The sequence below is a fragment of the Podarcis raffonei genome, chromosome 5 (assembly GCF_027172205.1).
Source record: "Podarcis raffonei isolate rPodRaf1 chromosome 5, rPodRaf1.pri, whole genome shotgun sequence".
Taxonomy (NCBI): Eukaryota; Metazoa; Chordata; class Lepidosauria; order Squamata; family Lacertidae; genus Podarcis; species Podarcis raffonei.
The window spans coordinates 69,142,467-69,166,254 of record NC_070606.1 but is presented as its reverse complement, the minus strand read 5'-3'; the positions used below and the strand labels follow the sequence as shown (position 1 = coordinate 69,166,254).

General features: G+C 39.2%; 1 protein-coding gene across 1 annotated transcript in view; it reads right to left on the bottom strand.

Annotated features, from left to right (window-relative positions):
* The window catches only part of CLSTN2 (calsyntenin 2), a 339,735-nt gene that overhangs the window by 70,191 nt on the left and 245,756 nt on the right, over positions 1-23,788 (bottom strand). Inside the window, exons 3-5 of the mRNA XM_053389993.1 lie at positions 19,664-19,859; positions 17,329-17,537; positions 7,812-7,961 (exon numbers count right to left, since the gene is read on the bottom strand). Coding sequence (XP_053245968.1) covers positions 7,812-7,961; positions 17,329-17,537; positions 19,664-19,859 — 555 coding nt within the window. The remainder of the gene's footprint in view (positions 1-7,811; positions 7,962-17,328; positions 17,538-19,663; positions 19,860-23,788) is intronic.

Below are 23,788 nucleotides of genomic sequence, written 5' to 3'. Positions count from 1 at the left end.
GAAATAACATTTGGACGATATTCTTTGATGATCAGGCCACATCTGGAGTACTATGTCCACTTCTGAATGCCACATTTCAAGGAAGCCATTGAAAACCTGGAGTGTGCCCAGAGAAAAGGGACCAGGATGGTATGGGGGTTTGAATAGGCAAAAAAAATGGAACCACACATAAAAAAGCATACCTCCAAAATCCAGTCCAACGAGACACTGTGCTGCCAGTACAACCTCATTTGCCATGACACCCCACCCCCTCTATCCATTCCATCCTATACACAGTCTCCCTTCCTCTATACAGCCCTGATCATTCTACACTGTCTCACCTCCTCTACACAATGCTGCACCTCCTATCCATCCCCACCCTGCCCTCTATTCCTCCCCTATGCAGTCCTAACCCCTCTGAACAGTTCCACTCATTTCCAGATGTCCCTGATACAGAATTCTACCTCCCTTTGAATCATGCAGGTCTCCTTGCCCCCTGTACTAGAGTATGCACAGAGGAGAGGGAAAAGTAGGTAACAAGTCTGGAAATCAATTTGTACAAGAACAGTTGAAAGAGTTGCTTATGTTTATCATGAAGAAGAGAAAATGAAGGGAAGACCTCACATGATAGCTTGCCTTCAAATATCTGAAGGCCTGTCACATACAAAAATGACAGATTTTGGCTGTTAGGGCATTTCTCCAAATAGTGAGAGCTGATAGAAAGTGGAACAGGGCTGGCGTAGCCTGGTACAGCCCGGACTGAGCAAGGTGTGTGTGACAATATGATCTCCAATCGCTCTTCCAGTTCTATAATTGGAATGGTTGTTGTTCACAATTTCCCCAGCAGAGAACCAAGAAAACAAAGCATATTGCTGTTAAAGAGAAAATATGCAAGCTATTAATATAACTTGAAACCTGAAAATCCATCTGGCGTTCAGCCATCGAGGGCTGAAGTCTTAGGACTTGCAGTCTCTGGACAATAATTATCAGTTTATATTGTTTCTTTGGAGCATGAGCAAAAGTCTTCTGAGGATTAGTCTGCAGCTACCAGAATAACTAGATTTACAATTAAATTATTTCAAATCCAGACTCTGTCACAAAGGGCTTCAGCTTCCAAAAACAGTGTAAACTTTCCCCCAATATTATCTATAACTGCATAAATAAAAGCAAGTTACAAAGCCGTCTATGAAAGAATTCTTCAGGTTCATAGCTTTAACAGGCTAATCCAGAGTTTGTTCAGCCAGACGTCTGGTGACCCAGAAGATTTAAACCGTCAACAGCAGCACACGCTGTGCTGCATGTAGCACACTGACCTTCTCAACCAGAGAGTTTTATTTTCAAATATCTGACTAAATATGGAATTTGCAAACAGTTTCAGATGAGAGACTTTGATCTCTTCAAAATATTGGTCTATTAAAACTAAAAAAAAAATGCATGTATTTCAGGTTTGCACAATGGGTTTTGTGCAAACATATTGCTTAATTATCACAGAGGTGTTCAGATGCTGCAGATGATTCTTTAAAGCAACCACCCCAGTTAAGCTCTTCTACTAATCTGCACATCTGGATATTTCATTTGTAAGGTTTTCCAGACAGTGCACATTGATAATATGCATATCTAGTCAGTCTGATTTAGCCTTGCACACATAAGAATGCGGTGGATGGAATAAAACTCATTTCAGATCAAATGTTCATTCACTTCAAGGTTTGATTGAAGACGCAAATGAGAAACTTTCTGTATTGAGGAGGAAAGAGAACAACGTGCTCAGATTATTTAAGTGTAAATGGAGTTTAAATTGCAAATCTTGCTTCAGTTATGACCAGTTCCTTAGTTCATTCTTAAAAGATTTACTGGGACTGTACTCTGAGATTCATGTGGAAATTGTTTTAGTTTCTGATGGATGAGCCAAAGTTGACTGTTGCCCACTCAAAAATTTACTCCTACTTTCAATTGAAAAAGGAAGCGTGCAAAAGCTGATGAAGAATGTTCAGAGTACCATGCAGTCCCTGAACTAACAACGTACAAGAAAGGTTCTTGAGACTTGGAGCAAAGCTGCTGAGCAATTCCTAAACTTGGCTAATAAAGCTTGGGTGTATAGCTGAAGCAGAATCCTTAATAAAATTTGAGTTTTGTAGCTTTGCCTATAACTGGGGGTGGGGGGTGGGATCTAGGACCCCAAAGCTCAGTGATCCCCCTCAGAGAGCAGCAAATGATAAAAGCAGTAGCAAGTGGGTTTGTCATTAGCAAGTGGATTGAGGGACATGGTGAGGCTCACTGGGGCTGATGCTGGTCACCACAACATCCTACCTCTCTTTTTATTTTTAAAAGTGTTTTATAGTCAGCAGAAGCCAGCTGGAAACATACACAGCTACAATGTACACTTTACTGTTTTTGCTTAGAAAAAATGTCAAACTTTTCAACAACGAAACAGTACTTATTTTCAAGTAAATAGTTTTGCATCAAGACAGCAGGAGAAAACTCCATTTTATTTCTAGAGTCATGATGCTACTATGATCGAAGTGAGTTTAAAATGCAAAACCTGCACATGCTCAGAGTATTTCCTTTTTAAAGTGAAGGCAAATACTTTCTATTCGTTGTTTTGCTCTAGCAAATCGGGAATGTAAAAACAATTGCAAAGCATGAAACTGGGGAGTGGGGGTAAGGAGAAGAGAAATGTTAATTGTGTGCTTCAGAACTGAAGCAATGCACACCAAGTCCAGAACCCAAAAATAATAATTAGCTGAAGTACTGCTTTATATTCCCTAGACTAGCCTTTCCAAACTTTTGGTCCTCCAAACAACAAGTCCCTCCAGACACAGCCAGCCTGTACTGATGGTCAGGGATGATGTGGATTGTAGTCTAACAACAGCTAGGGACCCAGGATTTAGATAAACTGACCTAGGTAAGAGTGCTGATCCATTTCTGTCCCAGGCCCCACCTATAGTCATGTGACATGATGGTAGTGCTCTTGCCTAAGGTATTCTGTCTATGCTTCACCTGAAACAGGTCAGAGATCATCTTCCTTGAGCTAGATCAGACAAGTTCAATGTTGCACAGCTCTCTTATGAAAAAGGCTTGCCATTTCCCTGGGATGTGCCCTTTGCCATGGCTCAAGGGCTGCAGAGTTTCTGTAGCCTTACTATTTCGCCTTTGGGGGCTTTTGAACAGCTCTGTCTGCGGCGCAATTGGTGTCCACTGCTTAAACAGAAAGCAGAGAACATGGTTTTTATGTGATATCCCTAATTGAACATGAACATTTGGATATGTTGAGTGAAATTTGTGAAAATGAATTTCTCAGCTCCACCTTTCCCTTCTGCAGCAATTTTAAAAAGTCTGCTCCTAATGAGATCCAGGGAAAATGAAATATTCTTATATAAACGTAAATAAATTCATTTGAAGCCTTGAGTGACAGGGACAATGTGATTTTACTGAAATGGCGTGTTCTTCAACTGCAAGGAGGTCAAGGTCTTATTCTTCACTGTCAAGACACTACCAGTTTATTTACTGAAATAGCCAGAGGATATGCAAAGGTTTAACGTATGTGGATAGACGGGGAAGGATGAGCATGCATAGATCACTCCAGGCCAAATCCATTCAGTCAAGGCTGTGTTCCTAGTTGTTGTGGGGAAGGGGGAAAACATCAAATTTTGATGTGCAATGAAAGTGCATACAAAGGGTTTGGAGAAGTAAATACCTACTTGGGAGCACAAAAGGCTACAAAATAGTTTTAAACAGTTACTCATGCTATGAGCTTAACTACATTTAGCCAGTCATTTTAACAGTTATTCTGTACTGCTTTTAAAGGTTTTTGTTTGCTAGTGTTTTGCTTTAATGTTGCTGTACACCACCTGCAGAACTGGCCCTGTTACAAGTGCCACATAATGCTCATTCTACAGTGGTAAGATATCAATCTTTTAGCTTGGCAGTTCCTGCGCTCTGGAAGTCCCCAACATAAGGCAAACACCTTCAACTGTATTCTTTCCAGCACCTGTTTGCAACATCTTTGTTTAGGCAAGCCTATCCGAACATGTAGAAGTTAGAATATACTGTAGGATCAGGGACTAGACAAATGATCAGGGAGGATAAGAGTATCAACGGCTATATAATACTTCCAGGATCAAAGGCATCATGTCTATGAACAGCAGGAAAGCAACAGTTATACAGGGTTGCTGCTTCATGTTCTTAGAGATTTATCAGATTTGTAATAGCCGGCCTCTGTGGAAAACAAGATGCTGGACTAGGTTGGTGTCTGGTCTCATATCACATACTTTGATGCCTTTCATTCTCCTCAAAGCCCAATACATAGAACTATTGGGCTGCCCCATGGTACTAGCATGGCACTGAAGCAAGCTGGCATGTCCTTTCTACATTTTCTTATATCCCAGTTTCACAAGACCTGGATTATATTGATAAATCTGATTAAAAATTACATCCTAACTTTTTTAAAAAAGAGCATTTGCTGTTGTGCACCCTTCATTGTGATGGATGATCACTACAATTTTTGTATTTACTTGTTACCATATATAAGTAACAGTATGAATTCATACATAAGCTCAGCAGCTGTTTGATTTTGAACACTATCTTTCTATCACCTTATCACAATACAGCATATAAAGTGTCAATCATTGTCCTACAGCAAAATTTGATTCCTCTGCAAAACAAGAATAAATAATGCACATAATATTTCCTATGACTTAAAGAGGTATACTTTTTCATGTTATTGCCCTTCTGTTTCATAAAACACATCATTTATTACTGGCTCTGCATTTCTTTGGCATAGGGTTTTGTTGGTAACTTTATCTACTAAAGGTTTGTCTACTCTGTGGCATTCACAGAGTTCTGAAAGCTGGAAATCTCAAAAGCGGTAGATTCCTCTATAGAATCATTGCGGGTGGTAATATCATACCCCAAAAATAATTTAGTACTGTGGATGTGCAAATGTCCCCCTGATCAAAACGGTCAGGGAGATCTTGAGATGAAGAATTAAATCAAGGAAACATCCAACCCAATTATCAAAGACACATTATGAAGGTTCCTGGCAAATCAGGAAAGTTTACTATGCAGAAAGGCCTTACAAAATAGCCTACAGATGTTTTGATTTATACATTCTATGAAACTTGGATGAAATTAAAAACTTGACAAGGTCCAAATAAATGGCATTTTAGGATATGTGCAATCTGGAATATAACCCCAAGATATCCAAGATAAATAAGTAGAATGCAGAGGAAGGGTACTGCTTTTTATGGCTCTATTAATATCAATGAAACAGGAAGTTGCAGAACATATCACAGGTCATCAATGCCCTGCTGAGCCTATGCCACATACACAAAGAATGTCTAAGTAGTCAAGGATCAATAGCTATAATACATCTTGAAGAAGAAAACACTTCTGGTGTTTCAGCCTTTGAATACCTTATTTCATAGAATTCCATTTTGAGGCACTGCACATCAGGAGATCAGAAGGTCACAAGTTTATATCTCTAAGATAAGCATTGCTTTTCTTCCATTTTTTTGAAAGTTCACTAGACTGCAGATTCTAAAGCTTAGAAGAATTGAGAGACAAGTGCTCAGATTCTGTCCTGCAGTAATTTATTTGTTAGGGCTAAACCTGCTGTGAATTTTTAAAAAGCAGCAATCACCTTTGCAGTTGGGATGGGGGAAAACTAACTTAACTATTTCAAAATCCTGAATATGAAATTTGTTTGAAGTTTGAATTTGTTCATGCCATCATAATACTAAAAATAAAATAACAATAAATAAGTGGACAATCACATCAAATATATTTTGCTGCACTTTCCCACCTACACACTTTGCTGCACCTACAGACAGGTTTCTTGTTCCAAAATGGGATGGGGGGCATTCCAGATTTATGCCCCTATCCATTAAAAGCAATGCTTGCTCTCTGTTAAAAAAAGAAAACAACTTTTAAGCACCTGTAGAAATCACAAAGGAGTGTGACCTAGATTTCCTACCTCAAATGGTCTTGTCCTACCTCTGCATTGATCCCAATGGATTATTAAATAGGTCACATCTGACACTTAATCAGTTGCAATAAGAAAGTCTTATATTAAAAATAACCTTTGAGTGGTGCCACATACTATTCACAAATCATCAGAAACAAAACACACAAACAAAGCATCTCAAGTATTCTCTGCATTGAGAGAGAAATATACTAAAACATATGAGAAAACCACTGATATCCTAACTTTTGAGGAATGCACGTATTTGCTCCTTTGAAATAGGGATCAGTACCTGATGTTCCCTGAGCTGAGTAATAAGAACAGAAGAAAAGCAATGGCTCATCTGTTCCAATATCCTGTTCTCACAGTGGCCAACCAGATGCCTATAGGAATTCCATAAGAAGGCCCTGAGGGCAACAGCATTCTTCCTACTTGTGATCCCAGATTCCCAGCAACCAGCATTCAGAGGCATACTGCCTCCAACAGTAGTATGTAAGGCTGAAACCTAACCCATCAACTCATAAACTAAAGCATTTTAGGAACTGAATCCTGGATACATAATATGGGAGGACCTTTTTCCAGATGCGTGTTCAGATTCATTCAGTTTTAGCAATAAAAAGTAGCAATAAGGTCTAGCAATAACAAAGGGTACTCATAAGCAGGGCCTGATTTAGGTTTGATGAGGCCCTAAGCTACTGAAGGTAATGGGGCCCTTTATATGTCAACAACAAATGGTTGCTGTTTTTTGTGTTGAATATATGCTATATGTTAATTTATGGACCTAATAGGTATCTAAAGCCATTTGCACATGCAGAATGTAGGCCCCCTATATATAGATATGTGCAAACCAGTGACATTTTAGGGAGCAGACTAGCAGGCGGGGCCCATTACTTACATGATAGGACCCTAAACAACGCAAAACACTGTTGCTGTATGTAGGTTTTATTTTATTTGTTTTTTTATCTGATATTTTGGAAATGTACACCCGGTTGTTTTTTTCCTTTAAATTTTATGAGGGGCCCCCAAGAGAGTGGGGCTCTAAGTTATAGCTTGTTTAGCTTATACGTAAATGCAGCACTGATCATAAGAGGAAGCAGGTGTGGTTTGAAAGCCCAGTCCTGCTGAAGTGGATGCTATGACTACAAACCTCAGCATCTCTCGCTGGAATGTGGCACTATTCAGTTGTAACAAAAACTTTAGTTTAAAAAAAACCAGGCAGACTTGTTGCCAGCACATGGTATCCTCAAGTAAGAGCTGGGGCCCTGGGCTACAGCATGAATCGATGCTTTCTCCTGGAAGAGGTGGTGACCACTGCTACTGCCACTCCTTGTGAGCTGCCCATCAACTTGCCCTTGAATACTAGGAGGCATCCCAGGAACGGTGTCATTCTTGCTTTAGCCAGGCACCTAGTCATTAAGGGAGCAAACCTATGCACACGAAGCCAGATCCGGGAACAGGGCCACTGCTGGCTAAGCCAACCTAAGCCCAGCAGAGGAAAAACAAGCCTTTAAAGTAGTGCTTGAGTTACCCTTTTTGCCAGCTTAAGTTACACTGGGTTGTCAGGTCCTGTGACAGAGCTGAACCATGCTGTAGGATTGCTCTCTGAATGTGGGAAGCCCCTAACTGTTAGTGAACTAGTTGGTTTATCTCCCCTGCTTTTCCCCATATTTTAATTATTTTGTTTTGAAGTTTTTTTTTCAAGGTTTTATCATTGCTTTCTGCTTTGAATATTTATATCACTTGAAAAGCGCATTACATAAAAAAAAGAAAAAGAAATTGCCAATATTCTACAATTTTAAAGAGTTAACATTTTATTTGTATCTCAAGATTCATCATCAACATTTCCAAAGAAACAACAATACACAATCCCTACCTTGCCATCCGGGCTTACATACAGGCTTGACTTCAACTCGTACCAACACATCTTCAGTTGCACGTTTTTGCCCACAGTCAAAAGCCGTTACCATTATCTCATACTGACGCTGTTTGTCATAACTCAGCTTCTCGGTATTTCTGATATTCCCTGCAGGTGTGAAACAGGACAATAAACTGCAATTGCTTCATTGTCAAGATCCTGGGTTTATATAATAAAAGCAGCAATAATTGCCTGAAGTATACAAAAGGACTCAGATATAACAGAAAGTGGGGGCAGAAAGGAGAAAAGGAAAGATCTGACCTTCCAAAACGCTTCTTATTAATCTAACTTTCCTTTTTCCCCTCCTTCAAACACTGAAAATAACACCCTCTTACACAGGGTGGAGCATATGCTTTCAGGACTGGGTTCAACAGACACAGGAAACAAAACAAAATCCAGACATAATTTGAAAAAAATATTCAGTGCAGCCCTGGTGAAACCAAACCCTTATGGTTATTTCTACATTAAGGGCAAAAACCTAGATATGAGATACGTTGGCTAAAAGGCTATAATGAAGCTGCAATGAGATAAGGCATAAATCTTGCCATGCTATGGAATGTGAGATATGCTGCCGTGTGAAAGACAGACTGGTACAGATTTTCTGAAATGGTGGTGTGCCCATTGTTCAAGTGCAACTTCATTGGCAGGACAGCCCAGATGAGGTGAATATATAGGTGGTATTGAAAGGGTGGACGTGGGTGGTGCTGTGGGTTAAACCACAGAACTTAGGACTTGCCGATCAGAAGGTTGGCGGTTCGAATCCCCACGACGGGGTGAGCTCCTGTTGCTCAGTCCCAGCTCCTGCCAACCTGGCAGTTCGAAAGCACGTCAAAGTGCAAGTAGATAAATAGGTACTGCCCCGGCGGGAAGGTAAATGGTGTTTTTGTGTGCTGCTCTGGTTTCGCCAGAAGTGGCTTAGTCATGCTGGCCACATGACCCAGAAAAACTGTCTGCTTCCTCAGCCAGTAAAGAGAGATGAGCACCACAACCCCAGAGTCATTCGTGACAGGACTTAACTGTCAGGGGTCCCTTACCTTTACCATTGAAAGGGCAGGGCAAAAATATCAAATCATTTAGCTCTACATACTCTGAGCACACCCCTGACAATGATGAAAACTTCCAGATTAAAGTGCTAGGAGAATGAAAATCCCCACCCCTGTTCACCTTGATGAAGAAGAAGGAAACCATGACCATCAACAGCCCCATCCACATCATAATGACATAGCAGAAGCTATATTCTGGACTCATACCTAGGATCCCATGCCTATGAAATCTGAGCTGTTCTACTAGGCTAGGGTGATTGGGTCTTCAAGGGGAAACAATGTGTCCATGGTGCCTCTGTTTCCTGCTGCGGCACAAATATCATGGATTTTGGCCCAGGTTTACAAAGGCAACATTGATTATGAGGAATAAATGACAGTGACACTCCAGAGTCTGTTGTCTTTCTGGTATCCTTCATCAAACTTTCTGCTACCTGTGTGGATACACTGGAAAAGTTAGTTGGTGGTGAAAGCATCTCCTTTATCTTCTCTTTGGAGAATCTGACCAGCTTTTTTAAATGATAGGATTTTGTGCTACCAGACGAAAAATAAAATTCTGCAGCAACAAAATCAACCTGACAGAAGCATAAATGTGACAAATCACCTGTCCTGGTAACAAAGAAATGGCAGTGTTCACAAGAAAAAAAGGAACAGAGAGGAACTGGAACTTGCAGTTCCCACCTTCGGAAACGGTAGAGGACCTTACGATTCTAAAGTAGTCTCTTTAACTAATGAGTTCGGCATTTTAATTCAGGCCATTTTTGCTGAATGACAGTTCCTTTGCAAGCTGAATGTTGGCAAACGCTAATATACATTTCATATTATGTGTGCTAACAGATTAAAGTTTTCTGTAGCAAAGAAAGGTTTAATCTTTCTCATATCCTGAAGCTGTGAACATTTTCAACATGTATTCATGTCTATATACTGTAGTCTACATATTCACTAAAGTGGATTACATGACTAAAATAGTTTTGTCAAAATTAGTTATGATTTTTAAGCTTTCCAACCAAAATAACTATGGCATTTAGCTTTGAGTCTTAAACCACCAGACCTCTTGTGGAGGAGGCACATGAAAAAGGGCCTCAGAGGATGATCTCAGGATCTGGGTAGGTTCATATATATAGAGGCGGTCCTTGAGGTATTGTGGTCCTGGGGCATTTAAGACTTTATAGGTGAAAACCGGCACTTTGAATTGGGCCAGAAACTAACTGGCAGCCATTGCCGTCAGAACAGGATCAGTATAATATGCTCAAACTGTCTTGCCCCAGTGAGCAACTTGGCCACTAAATTCTACACTGGCTGAAGTTTCAATAAAGAGGCATTGGATGGCACCCATAGTATATGTTGTTCTGTTGGCATCTATTTGTCTTAAGAGAGAATGGAGTGTGCCTCCAGGGGTGAAGTCAAACTGCTGTGTTTGCCACACCGAAGTGACCTCCCGGGACACAAGCCTTGGCAGTGTGTATGGAGGTCCTGGGCTGCCCAGACGCTAAGACCCTCCCCCCAGCCTCACTGATGTGGTCCAAAGGAAATCAGAGCAATATATTTGGCACTAGCTTGGTATATGAACTCACAGACATGTAGAAACATATTGAGTTTCAACTAAAATCACAAAAGCAAATAGTTTACACAAATTGTCTAAATAATGCTTCTCTAATACCAAGTTAGCACTTTATACAACGGGTCTACTTATCATATTTTTGTTATTTGCTTATTATTTATTTGGCATATTTATTTTATTAACATTTCCTTTTATAAATATTCCTTTGTCTACTTTGTGTTTGCTTTACAAATGCTTTACTCTGTGATCTGCAGGGAGAATTCCAAGACACTGAAGTTTGATAAATCAACATTAGCAGATTTCTGGAACTTCCTTGGCATATCAACTGACCCCCCAACATTTAAAAAATCATCAATGTGTTCATTAAAGCTATTTGAAGTTCATTAAAGCTTTTTTTTAAAAAAAGAGATACAATTCAAGAATTATGAATATTTTAAAAATATTTTCTGGAAGGTCATTTGGAGATTTTTAAAATATAGGTTGATCATAGATTTATTACATGTTTTTTATTTAACTAATTTTCTTTTCACTTAGCTTTTAAATTTTAAGCTTTATGCTATGTATGGCCCAATTCCCAGCCCCCATGAGGCAAAACACCTGGATGTATTTGTTTATTTAATGTATTTTAGGGAACCTTTTAGGGCAAAGCCTGACAAGGCATCTTACATGATATACACAGGTAAAAATCAACTTTATCTAGTACAAGTTCCAAAGCTTAGAAAGTCTGAAGTCCAAGAACCTCAGCTCAGAGAGTTGGAAATTGATAGGATTCTATGGCTTCTCCATACCTTGACTTGTCCCATGCTTAAAAAGCATGGACCGACAGAAAACCCAATTACCATTTGGTCCGATTCAATGGTAAGTCATGGGTTTCCCTAGCGAACCCCTAGATACACCATTTTACACATCTGGAATTTAAATAAATTGATGTAAAGAAAATGAATATGCAAAATAACTAATCTGAAACTAAACAGAACCTGTGTAGATCAGTGGTAAATAGGCCATACAGTAAGTGGAAACTCAGCAAATGTTGACATATGCCAGTAGCAGAATATCGCAGAAAAATTACCATCATTAAGTGCTTAATACCAGTAGCGACATGTCCAGTGGGACACAATGGCAACACTAATTTCCTAGCCACTTACTGAGAGGGTGTCGGGTGAGGTGGTGGGGAGTTTGGCACATTGTATTAACAGTGGAAGAGCCTGTCTGGTGCTCTGGCCTCAGCTGCACTGACCTCCATGTGCCTTGACCCTCTCCCTCCTGTTAAGTGGCAGTGATCCATTTCTGGTGTCTACCCTGGGTAACTATAATAGATTCTGTACAATCATGAAGACAGGAAAGGGAGGGGAAAGGCATGCATTGCCATGGACTCAACCTGTTCTTCCCACCCCTTAGGACAGATTTTGTAGCCTGTGGTAGACAGCAGGAACAATGGGCCATGTATCCCAACCTCTGTGGGATGAAGGGAGCTGAGCCTGCTCCTCATTCCCACTGCAACTTCCTGTACTTCCATAACAGCACGGGATGTAGTGCTGGAGGCTGCAGCATGAAGAGGAAATAGGAGAAAGTGGGTGTGAAGGTATATAATCAATCAATCAATCAATCAATCAATTCAAAGTGTGTGTGTACTCTCTCTCTCTCTCTCGCTTTTCCTTCCCCCAGCCTTTCTTTAGTAGCACGTGTCTAAAGTAACTGTCTATGAGCACTCATTCCAAAACTCACCCAGGTCGATGGCAATCACTCCATCAACTTGCCATTGACTTCAACCAGCTTGAAAACAGCCTCCAGGAGAACAATATCAGAAACAGGTTCATTCTTGTGACAGCTAAATAGCTAGCAACTTACCTCTCTCCCAAGGTCTGGCAGTCACTCTAGCCATTAAATCAATATAAAAAAGGTCCTCTGTACATTTGGGCTACATTATAAGCACAGTTTCCATTTGCACAGTGCTCTTAACAAACACAGTCCCAATGATCACATCAATCTTAATATCCCCTACAGCTGAATAAAAAGTTGCAAGCTGATCTATCCATGGGGTACAAGATGGAGTTCTACAAACACTTTTAATCAGGTGGGGGGAAACTACTCGAGCCATGGAGTGCCTAGGAGGAAAGGAAATAAAACACCACAACAGTCATCCACAGCTCTACAGGGCTCAGGTGAAGCTGCAGGGGCTGCAGTTTTCTCTTAAATGTGAGTCAGTGCTTTGTGCTCATTATCCCATGACACAAATAGAACATTCCTCTACAGATGAAGAAAATGCAGCAAGCAACCTATACTAAGACAGAGACACGGGTTGAAAACATGTACCTGGGCTGTTGAATCAATGTGTGTATTGATAACATTATTGGACTTAAAAATTGCACACCAAAAAATAAAAAAATAAAAAAAACCACATGGGCCTTTATCCTGTGAATGAGACTAAAAGGAATTGAGCAGAATTGGTTTCTTAATATTTTTTCTATCCATTACAATGTGATGGGGTTTAAGAGCCCTTCAGAGACTTGACTGTCCATGGAGTTGGAAGGCTTAGAAGAGCAAAGTTTTCAACCAAGTAAATGAGTGAGGCATATAGGGCACAGTGTTATCACAAAAGGAAAGTAAAGAGCAGGAGTTGCCAGGACTCTGGCTAAATTTTGGATTATTATAAATCATGTGAGGGTAAGCTTCTGTAACACTTCATCTTCCATCTCATCCTTAACTAGATTTAAATGATTTTACATTAGGGGTGTGGATGTGCTGTGGATGAAGTCTGAAGAGCAAACTAGAGCACACTGCTTTGGTGGTATTTGGATCACTTCCAAAGTAAACAGGCTCTTGACCAAAGTGGTCCAAAGTGAATCAGAACAAAGTGGTCCAAGGTGAATAAAGCTTCAGAACCACTTGAAAACTATGCTGAGTCTTTCTATCAAAGGAAAGCACTTGTCAGTGTGGAGTTTTATGACTGGCAGGTCTACATGCCAATCAGAGAAAGACTTTACCAGCACTTATCCTATTACAATGCTTTTTAGAAGAACAGAAAAGTAAAATATCAGAATCTCTTCTCAATATCTGCTCTTTGCTATTGTATCTGTCTATGGAATTGGTGGCGGCAGCAACAGCAGTAGAACTCAGGATCTTTGCAATTCCCGAATCAGCTTGAAAACCATGAGATGCTGCCTGCCCATTCTGTCCACATCTTCATCAAGCTCTACCCTCTGTGGCTCTTTCCTGACCTGCTCACCATGACAGGTGTTCTCAGATACCCTTGCCAGGTCCTGCCACATATGCATGTGACTCAGGGCACATTGTTCTGCCAGACAGTTTGCCAGGTTTGAGGCTCCATGAGTTAGGATTAGGGTGGGATACTGCTGCTGTTGCTGTTATAACCCAGCTGCTCTTAAAACAATTTCCACTGATAAGTTGGGCTATTCATCTTTGAAACAAAGAATGGCAATGACACACAAAGGGTTTAAGAAGGAAGCAGAGTTTTATTAGGGCTGTACCAAGGCCCTCACCACCTTCACTGTACCTTTGTTTCCAAAGATGGTGGGATTTGGCAATATCCATTGGTTGAAGAAAGTCATAATTTCTTTGGGGGTTTACTTAATAAAATAAACTGTGTCACATTTTTCATAGTACATCACACACTATTAGTCTGGTCACCCTCACTAATAGTGTGATAGGACACATGGCTCAACCTTCATTGACCAGTCCAATCTGACATTACATGCCACCAGAGTTCAAATTCTGTTGCAATCATTTCTGCTGTAGAAGTACAGGAATTCATCCCTCTCATGACAGCTATGAGACTTGTCATAGCCATGTTTTATTTCATATGCTGTTAATGGATACAGGCCACCTGCATCTCATGGAGATTTATAGAAAAACAAAAGAGAACTAGCTTGTAGTGAACATTTGAATATTTGATGTTGGAACATAGTATTGTACTGTTCTGGGGGGTGTATTCTTTGTTTGTTATTATCTGATAAAGATCCTATTTTAAATGCTTAAAATGGAAAGGAGTGAGCCTGGCCCTCTGTGCTTCAGGCTATGGAAATCTTAAGACATTTAAGAGTCAATGTCCCAATTTTCCTAATGCAATTAGGAAATAACCTCACAAGTCATTGAAAACTGAGAGCCATTAGCTTTTTTTTTTCCTGTGACATTTCGACTAGCAACAACACACACTCACCAAATGTCTAGTGTTCTCTGTTCAGGGCCCACTGACCACCCTTTTTGTTCCCTTGGGAACACCTCTTCAGCCATTTTTCTTCTAAGATCATAACTGGTTTCTGAACCCTGAACACAGTGTGATTTCAACAAAGCAGTCACGGTGACAAGAAATCAGTCTCTTAGAACTCCTAAATGGGTTTTCTGTCTCTGCACCTCATCACTCCTTACCCCATAAAAGCTCTGCCATGGCAAAGGAATTCATACTTCCTTTGCCTTTTAAAAAATTTCATTCTGCTCCTAAGGATTCTACTCCTGTTCTCATTTTGGGAGGAGCAGCTCATACACTGGGTAGAACGGCAGTAATAGCCTCCCAGCAGCAACATCACTGCCAATTACTATGATGGGGATTGGTGAGGTGGTGGTGATATTGGGGCTTTGCAGCATGCCAGCATGTCTGGTTGGTTCCACCAGTGCAGTTCCAATTTCACTGCCACTTTGCCTTTCCCCCAGTAAATGGAAGCAGCAGTGCTGCTGGGATTTTACTATAGATATAAGCTTTTCTGACATTAGCCATGTTGCACCCCTATGCATTAGATAAAATGTGCTAGTTTCTACCAGGCTGACAGCATGCTGTCTTCTGGCATAGATAAAGCCAGGTATGGCAAAATGAAGAGGTTCCCCTACCATCAGAATAATTACTCTTCTCATTTAGTTATGTTCCTGAACATGGAGATAATTGCTTTCAGATGTGTTGAGGTGCATGTCCCAAGCAAGCATGATAAATCTGTTGAAATTATGCAGTACTCAAAACAAAATGTATCAAAACCGAAAACTCCAGATACTCAGATTGTCTTCAAAATTTGGAATAAAGAGAAATTATCTAAAAATACAAAAGGGATCATGCACGTGCACATTTTATTCAGCACGTGCACCTTATACTTCATTTTTAAAATTCCATGTCATTGCATCCACTCCAATAAAAAACAGCTATACTAAATAGCTCTTGATTACTTAAACTCCATTTCAATCATCTTGATTGCTCCCTCCATACAATATTCAAAACATTTCCCTTCCACTCATGCTATTGTAATGAGAGCAGGGATTCTCTTTACCACCATTTGCATTTTACTGTTGCTAACTGGTTATTATGATTTGATGCTCAGCTGCACTCTGTGAGAAATCGGCTCAAATAAAGACAGATCCATGTCAAATGGGGGAGATGCTTCTGATAAAGCAATGCAGCATGAAATGGCTGCTAAGAGAAAACAAAAGCCCTGTGCACACTTTTAATTTATAGTGTTGGCAACCATCAGATGGAACTTCAAATATAAAAGATGCTCATCTCTGAAATTAGACAAATATTAAATTGTTCTGGTGGAAAAGAGATGTTACTCCCTGCTCTGCTGTAAGGGATATAAACAGTGGTCATCTTGTGGTGGTTCTCAGAAACAAACAAAATTGAGGGTTTTAAATTTGATGGAACTAATGATTTTTTGCCAAGAGAGAGAGAGAGAGCACAAGAATCCACATTTTACTCCTCATGTGATGCTCCTATGGATTCTCTTTAAAATGAGATAATAGCGCTACATCTTGTCCCACATGGTGGATGGGAAAATATATTTGCTACAAGAGAAATAGCAGCACAGGATATATATTACGTTTACAGCACTTTTTTGGGTTTATGGGAGGGTGTTGGTTGAGGAATATCTATATTTTGAAGAAGGAAAAGTGCATAGCCAGCAAATAATTAAATAATGAATGAAGAGTCAATTAATTTGCAATACATGTCATGGGAGTGGCACAAGGATGACCTTGGGTATATCACCTCTTTTTGAAGGAATATACTGTATTTTTCCGTGTATAAGATGCCCCCATGTATGATGCCCCCTACTTTTGGGGACCCCAAATTTAGAAAATGGGCATATGCACTACCCGTGTATAAGACGACCCAAGATTTTTAACCTTATTTTAAATTTAAAAACCTAGTCTTTTACATGGAAAAGTATGGTATGTGCACTCTCATATCCTCAACTACTCCAGCACTGAAGCCATCAGACGCTATAAAGACTGTTCTAAAAATATACTTTAAAATGGGCATTAAAAAATATGGGCATGGAGCCAGCTGGTGCTGGTGAGATTTCACAGAAATGCTAATGGTATCACAAATACTGTCAAACAGATACCCACAACAATAACTCAAGCAGTTTCCTACAGCACACTCAGTTAAAAGTAAACTCGGATTAAAAAATCAAATTTCATTGTCACAAAATATTATCGTTTGACCCACCAGTGCCCACCAGAATAGAAACACTATCTTGAGAAAAGTCAAAACATGATTGCCTGAAAAAAGAGTTCCACTGGCTTTCCTATATTTAGGACTACTTTGTACATCAGTCAAGGAAGTTTCATCAAGCTGGTGAGTACTAGAGACTGGGCCAATTTAGCAATGACAGCATTCTCTCCCTAGAGATGTATGCATTCATATGGTCCTATCTGTGCGGGTCTTTAAATGCATGCTGAATACATTTTTGTAGTGTACTGTGCTGGAATTTTAAAATCTTGCAGCTTTCAGACTGGAATTGTTATAATTTATTTGTTTTATGCAGTTCTAATTTGTGAGTCAACTGGGGAGGGCTGTGCCCTGAAAGGCAGGCTGAAAAACCCATAAATAAAGATGTGGCTCAGAATTCATAACTGTGCAACGGTAAGCACTCACCATTCCTGTCAATGGCAAATGGAACGTCTGTTGTGACAATTTCATAATTGCATATCTGGCTGTATTGAGGAGAACAGTCCTCATCTATGGCTTCCACCTGCAATACACTGTCATAGATCTTTCCCTCTGTCACAGTAGCCTTATAGGATGTTTCCTTAAAAGTTGGTGCAAATTCATTGACATCCTTTACCTGGATATGGACCACAGCCCTAAAATGAAGAGAGATCAGTTTGAGTCTCAAAATAGAATGCAAATATCAGTGCATAATCCAAGCCTGTCATTAAGTGTTAACATTTAAAATGTACATATTTTATATTTATTTTAAGTAGAATAAAATGTAAAAGCGAGTCTCACACAACTCTTACAATCAAATAAGAGGAAAGACATGTAAAAAATGCAAAAGTTAAACATGAATGGGAACCCATGCAAGAAATAGCTGTAAAAACTAAAATATATGCTTTAAATTGAGGCTCTGTTGAAATAAATTATTGTATTACTTGACTTTACATTTCAGCACTCCATTGTATTTGCATTACTTTGTGCTCAAATATGTCAACTTTGAAATTAAACAAAGAACTGCAACGGAAAATGAAACACTGTGAGTCTGTGAACAATTTCTAAATTTTAAATAAGAGTACGGCACTGGGCTTCTTTCCGTTATGCTGATTTGAAACAAGTTTAGATAAAACAAATTATTTCCCCAACGATCAATAAAGCTTCCTGCTTTGCTGGCTTATTTCCACCTGGCCTGGAAGGGTGGAACACTTACTGACTCTGGCTACAAAAGCTTCTTCTTCTGTTGCTATAGGGGCCAGAATCCATCTTTGGTTGAGCCTTGCAAAATTAGGAAAAATACAGTGGGAAATACAAATTGTAGACCCTTCAGGAGTCCCTTTTTTCCAGGGACAGTGCTGGATTTACAGAAGCTGTCCCGGTTTCTGATTTGATCCTGGAATGTCCCCATTTTTCCTCAGGATTTCATCAGAAAAATGTTGGAGGGTATGGGGACACCCCTATTTTCGTCAGAGAAATGTTGGATGGTATGGAGTTATCTGACTCCCAAGCCATCTGAAAGCAGCCCTGTATATGGAAGTTTGTTAATGTCTGATGTTTTATTATGTTTTTATATATGTTGAAAGCCGCCCAGAGTAACTGGGGCAACCCAGTCAGATGGGTGGAGTATTATTAATTAATTCATTATGGAATGGGGACATCCCTATTTTCATCAGAGAAATTTTGGAGTATATGCTACGTGTGATGACATCAGAACTACACATTAGAAAGGGGGTTAGGAGAGAGCTCTACGCAAGTGGCCTTGCGTAACTCAGATTTTGCGATTTAGGTTTGTAGCCAACTTTCTACTCAGAGTAAACCCATTAACATCTTTCCGCAGGGCCTGCAAGACAGAGCTGTTGCACCAGACCTTTTGCCAAGGTACAGTCTGACCCCCTCCTTTGGTAATCCTCACAGAACTCTAGCCCAATTGTTGCCATTAATTTGATTTTGAAATGATTTTAAAATGAATTGATTTTAGAATGCTGTGTTACTTTTATTGTTGTTAGCTGCTCTGAGCCCAACTTCGGCTGCGGAGGGCAGGATTTAAATATTATTATTATTATTATTATTATTATTATTATTATTATTATTATTATTATTAGAATAAACCCATATTAGTCATGCCTATGAATTCCATTGGTTCTACTCTAGTAGAACTAAGATTAGGGAGAACCCTATGGCAATAACTTGTTAAGCTTCTTTGGATCACAGCATCATAGCTTCTTGAACTGTTCCCATCCTCTCACACTTAAAAAATCTGGATCAAGCAATATTTTCCATTTCATACATAAATACTTTGTATGCTTGCACAAAATAACCATTTTCCATCTTATCTATGATTATTATATGACATAAATAAGAATGCCCACCAACATAATCATCAATGCTGCAGGAATGCTGAAAATATAAAAAGGAAGATGAAGAAGCAAGGAAATTCAATATGATTTGATTACATGAAGATCAATTAACACTAAGTATTTATGTTTCAAAAAGTCACCAATTTATTTAATGGTAGGGCTTTTTCAACAGCAGACAGTTTGATCCAGAGTCCTATTAGGACCTTTAACATGTCAGTTGAATGTACTATAAAAAGAAGTCAATTTCAGGCAGTCAGGAAGAGTGAACAGAAGTGAACAGGCTGAAAAATCATCTCCTGTGATAGAAGTACTTTGATCTGATTTCCAATAGCATTGGCAAGCAAAGCATTAAAAGATTCTCTTCAGCATGAATTGTAAATACATTCCACAGTCCCTGCCTCGCTCTCCCAGTTGTCACTCACTTGTGAGATTTCTTCCAGTTTGTTCCACTAGGCCCTGCGCCACAGTCATATGCCTGTATGATGAATGTGTACTCCTTCTGCAGTTCACAGTCAATTGGACTTCTTGCTCGAAGACGACCTTCTCCAGATGTCTTGTTTAGCACCACAGCTTCAAAGGGCATTTCCTGTCCATGGATTTTAAAAGCACAGATTTCACCTGTAAGGAATAAACAGAACACAAATTACATGGTAGGGAGGCAGGCTGATTTATATGCTACTGATTAAATGATGCTGAGCATTATGGCACCCTGTGTAAGTCAAGGTGGACAGGTTTCTGAATACAACAGTAAACAACAGTTACCAACAAACAGTATTTCTGCAGCAAAAGAGCAGAAATAAATAATGGTTTTATTCTGGAAAACTATCATGGATATCAGAATCTCAGGCACTTCATTTTTCCATTATTGATATAAAAAAGAGGTGTATGCCTTCTTTTACTTAAGAAAGCATCAGCAACTGAAGGAAATTATGTGCTTATGGCTCAGAAAGCAGTTTTAGAAAATGAAAACATTCAGGAGTTGAGACAGGGATCTTTAATACAGAAATCTTTCCCATATTTCCTACACAATTCCCTATTGATTCCCGGCCTTTCACTATGATATGGCGATTTTCTGACAGTACAAATTGTGTTTTCTTTTGTTATACTGTCTATTTTTATCACATAATTCAGATGTTCTTAATCTGAATATTCTATACATTACTATTATGTTTTATGGTTTGTTACTACCGTGTATAAGGAATAAGAAGTCAAACAAGACTAAGTGCATTCCAACTATATGAGGATATCCTCTGTCTGCCCAGTTTAGCAGAATATATAACCTATACAGGTTTCACACTGATTCAGCAAATTGGATGCTATATAATATTGATAATATAGATGCAATGTGTTCATACTGAACAACAACAACAAAACATATTTAGGGGAGAGCTGTGGGCTCTAGGGGTGAGAGGAAAATTGCCTACGTTCCCCAGTCCATTGCCACCTACAGGATTGGAAGCTACCTTATGCACACAACGTTTCTATATGTACAATAAAGCATTAGAATAGAACTTGAAAGTGTAAATACACCTCTCCTCCCAAATTGTATTCAGACTACCAATGGTATGATTTTTAAGATAAAGTAAATATCCTGTTAAATTAGGGCTCTTGTGCTATTAAATGATTCCTAGAATAGACGGAGGCACTCATTCTCAATGTAGCTCTGGAAACCAGTTCTGGATTGATCCAAGACCCACTTACAAATTTAACTTTGTAAGTTTTGTTTTTGCTTCCCCTGGTGCTTTCTGCAGTTACTGAGGATCATGCATGAGAAGGCTCACGGTTATCAGTGTGTAGCTTCTGACTGCCGTTTACAAGAGTTGTAAAATGAAGGTGCATTTGAAGCTCCTTCATAATAACTTCTCATAAGACAGTATTTTCTTTGAAGGTCTGTATTTGAAGTATGTATTTATACATCTTTATAAAGCTGTTTTGGAAAGATAATGACATCTTTCAGTATACAGTGGAGGCAACCATGTTATCATTTCTTTCAGAAACATCCTTGTATTAATATTGTTGACTTCAGTTTCATTTTACTTTAGTATCTTTCCTTACACTAGTATGTAAGTAGCAGCAGCATAATAGAGAAATCTGATCTACTAAATTCAGAAAAAGAAACCTTTTTTGTGCTTGGCTTTCTTCGCAGATATACAATCCGTCAATACAAATCATGACTTTCTGGGTTTGTTTTTATTACTGTATCGACCCTCTGGCCCAGTTTGTAAGCAATACAACATTCTCAGGAATTGAAGCATGCCAGTTTTTCATATAAAAACTGATTTATGCGAGTAAATTCATTATTTAAATAAGGTTTATTTCAGAGGCAGTGCCAACATTTCTCCAGTCTTATGTGAAAACCAGGAACAGGGCTGCTCATTAACTTTGGGACAAATAAAAATGACACAAAGTTGATAACTATTGTTAAGAACCCTAAAATATGTAACCTGCATTGCTTGAGTATCCAAACTGTATTTAAAAATATTTTTGCACTTCTATCTGTGAAGTTAAAAATATGCATAGTTTAGGAAGATTCCAGAAACTACCTATACTAATGAAGATATAGATAGGTCTCTTAAGGGTATAATCCTATCCTTGTTGTTCCAAAAGATAAGCCACCCTATATAACACATTGGGGTCTTTTTAAGGCCAGTCCTTGATGGCTTTGATATTTCTTAAACATAAAACACAGTTGTTGTTTTTTCTTTTAAAGTATCACAGCTATAGCATTAGCTGCATAGACCCTCAAAACAATGTTGCCCCGTTGTCTGGTTCTAACAAATTCCCCTGGTGATGTCTGCTTCAGTTCCGCTTTTGAAAGTACTTAACACCTGGGAGGACAAAAGTGTTTTCAGCATCATGCATTTCTAACATGTCATAGTATCTGAAGGTCGTGTCGCCAATATTCTATATGAAGACAGAAATAGGCTTGCAGAGCTAGAATGGAAGAAGATCTACTGTTTTGGTTATCTAGTGTCCAGTTACACAGAGAAATTAGAAGTGTTTGCTAGAATCTATCTGCTTGTGGTTGATCAGGAAAGCTTGTTGCTTTCAGCACACTCCTAACCATGTCTACTTAGAAGTAAGTTCTATTGATTTCAGTGGGTCTTACTTCCAGGTAAAAAGGATTAGGATTGCAGCATTACATAGGGATTAAAATGATTGCAACACTACTGCCTGTTTTACCATCCACACCTGAAAATACTTAGAATTTTATCCTGCCCTGAAAGTCTCTGAATATCCTACCTACTTTTATGGTGATTGAATGTGGTGATGGTGGTGGGTGCACGGCAAATCTTTGCTAAAATATGGTTAATAACTGAGCTGAACCCACCATCTTAGATAAATGCTTTCACATCCAAGAATACCTTTATTTTCATTATCCTTGCATTGTGTTGGATGAAACGGTGCAATTTGCATTGCATAGTAAAATCAACAATGATATATATGAATGGAATAATGGAGTAAACAACATAGATGGTAATTCTGGTTGGTAACAGGACTGTCAAGATTAGTCAACAGTTCATGTTTATTCATTCCACTCTGAAGTAGAAATCTGAATATTGGGGAGGGGGATGGAAACAACTAAAGAAGAAGAAAGAAATATGTTTGCTCTCTTCAGAAATTAAAACTCTCCATCATCCAGCATGAAACCAGAAAATTCAGATGATATTTTATTTCATAGGCTTGCATTTGAGGTTGAGACTTTCCAATGTTAGAAGCATACATGGACGTGTGCAAGAAATGGGGCTGGAGATGCCTTATCCCAAGTAAGAGGTTTTGCTTCATATTCCTCTAATGAAAACTTAATTAGTCAATTAACCTGGACTTGACAGGAGATGATACATATGTTTCCAGGGAACCTCAGCTTTTCCCATATAACAGAACCTCAACAATGCATCATCACAATTTTTGCATAATAGACTCAGCCACAACAGAGACTGAAAGTCCCTCACTGTGGAAACTTTTTCTCATAAACAAGTCATGGCAGACAACTCTCACTTCTTCTTTTGATAGATGTTTGGTGGATCAGGGGACTGCTGTGGATGTATGGTCTCTTGATTTCAGTAAGACTTTGATAGTCCCCCAAGATACCATTGCGGAGAAGCTGCTAAAATGTGGGCTGGATGAGGTAACTGTTAGGTGGATTTATAGCTGGTTGACTGACCAAACCCAAAGAGTGCTCACTAATGGTTCTTCGTCATCCTGGAAAAAATAACAAATGGGTGCCTGAGAGTTCTGTCCTGGGCCCATTTTTGTTCAACCTCTTTATAAATGACTTGGATGAAGGAATTGAGGGGATGCTCATCAAATCTGCAAATGACACTAAACTGGAAGGGGTAGCTAATGCCACAGAAGACAGAATCTGTTGAAACCTATGTCTTCTGCCCTCAGATGTGGTATTCTGTCATGAAGTAAGATTCATCTGTCAGACTTCTTAGCTTTTGTATTATAATGGGTGCTTCCACCCATTCCACTTTTGTTCTCTCAGACAGAAAAATGTTGCAGGCCAGTCTTGTTAAAGGAGGAGCGCTCATGCTCAACAGTCA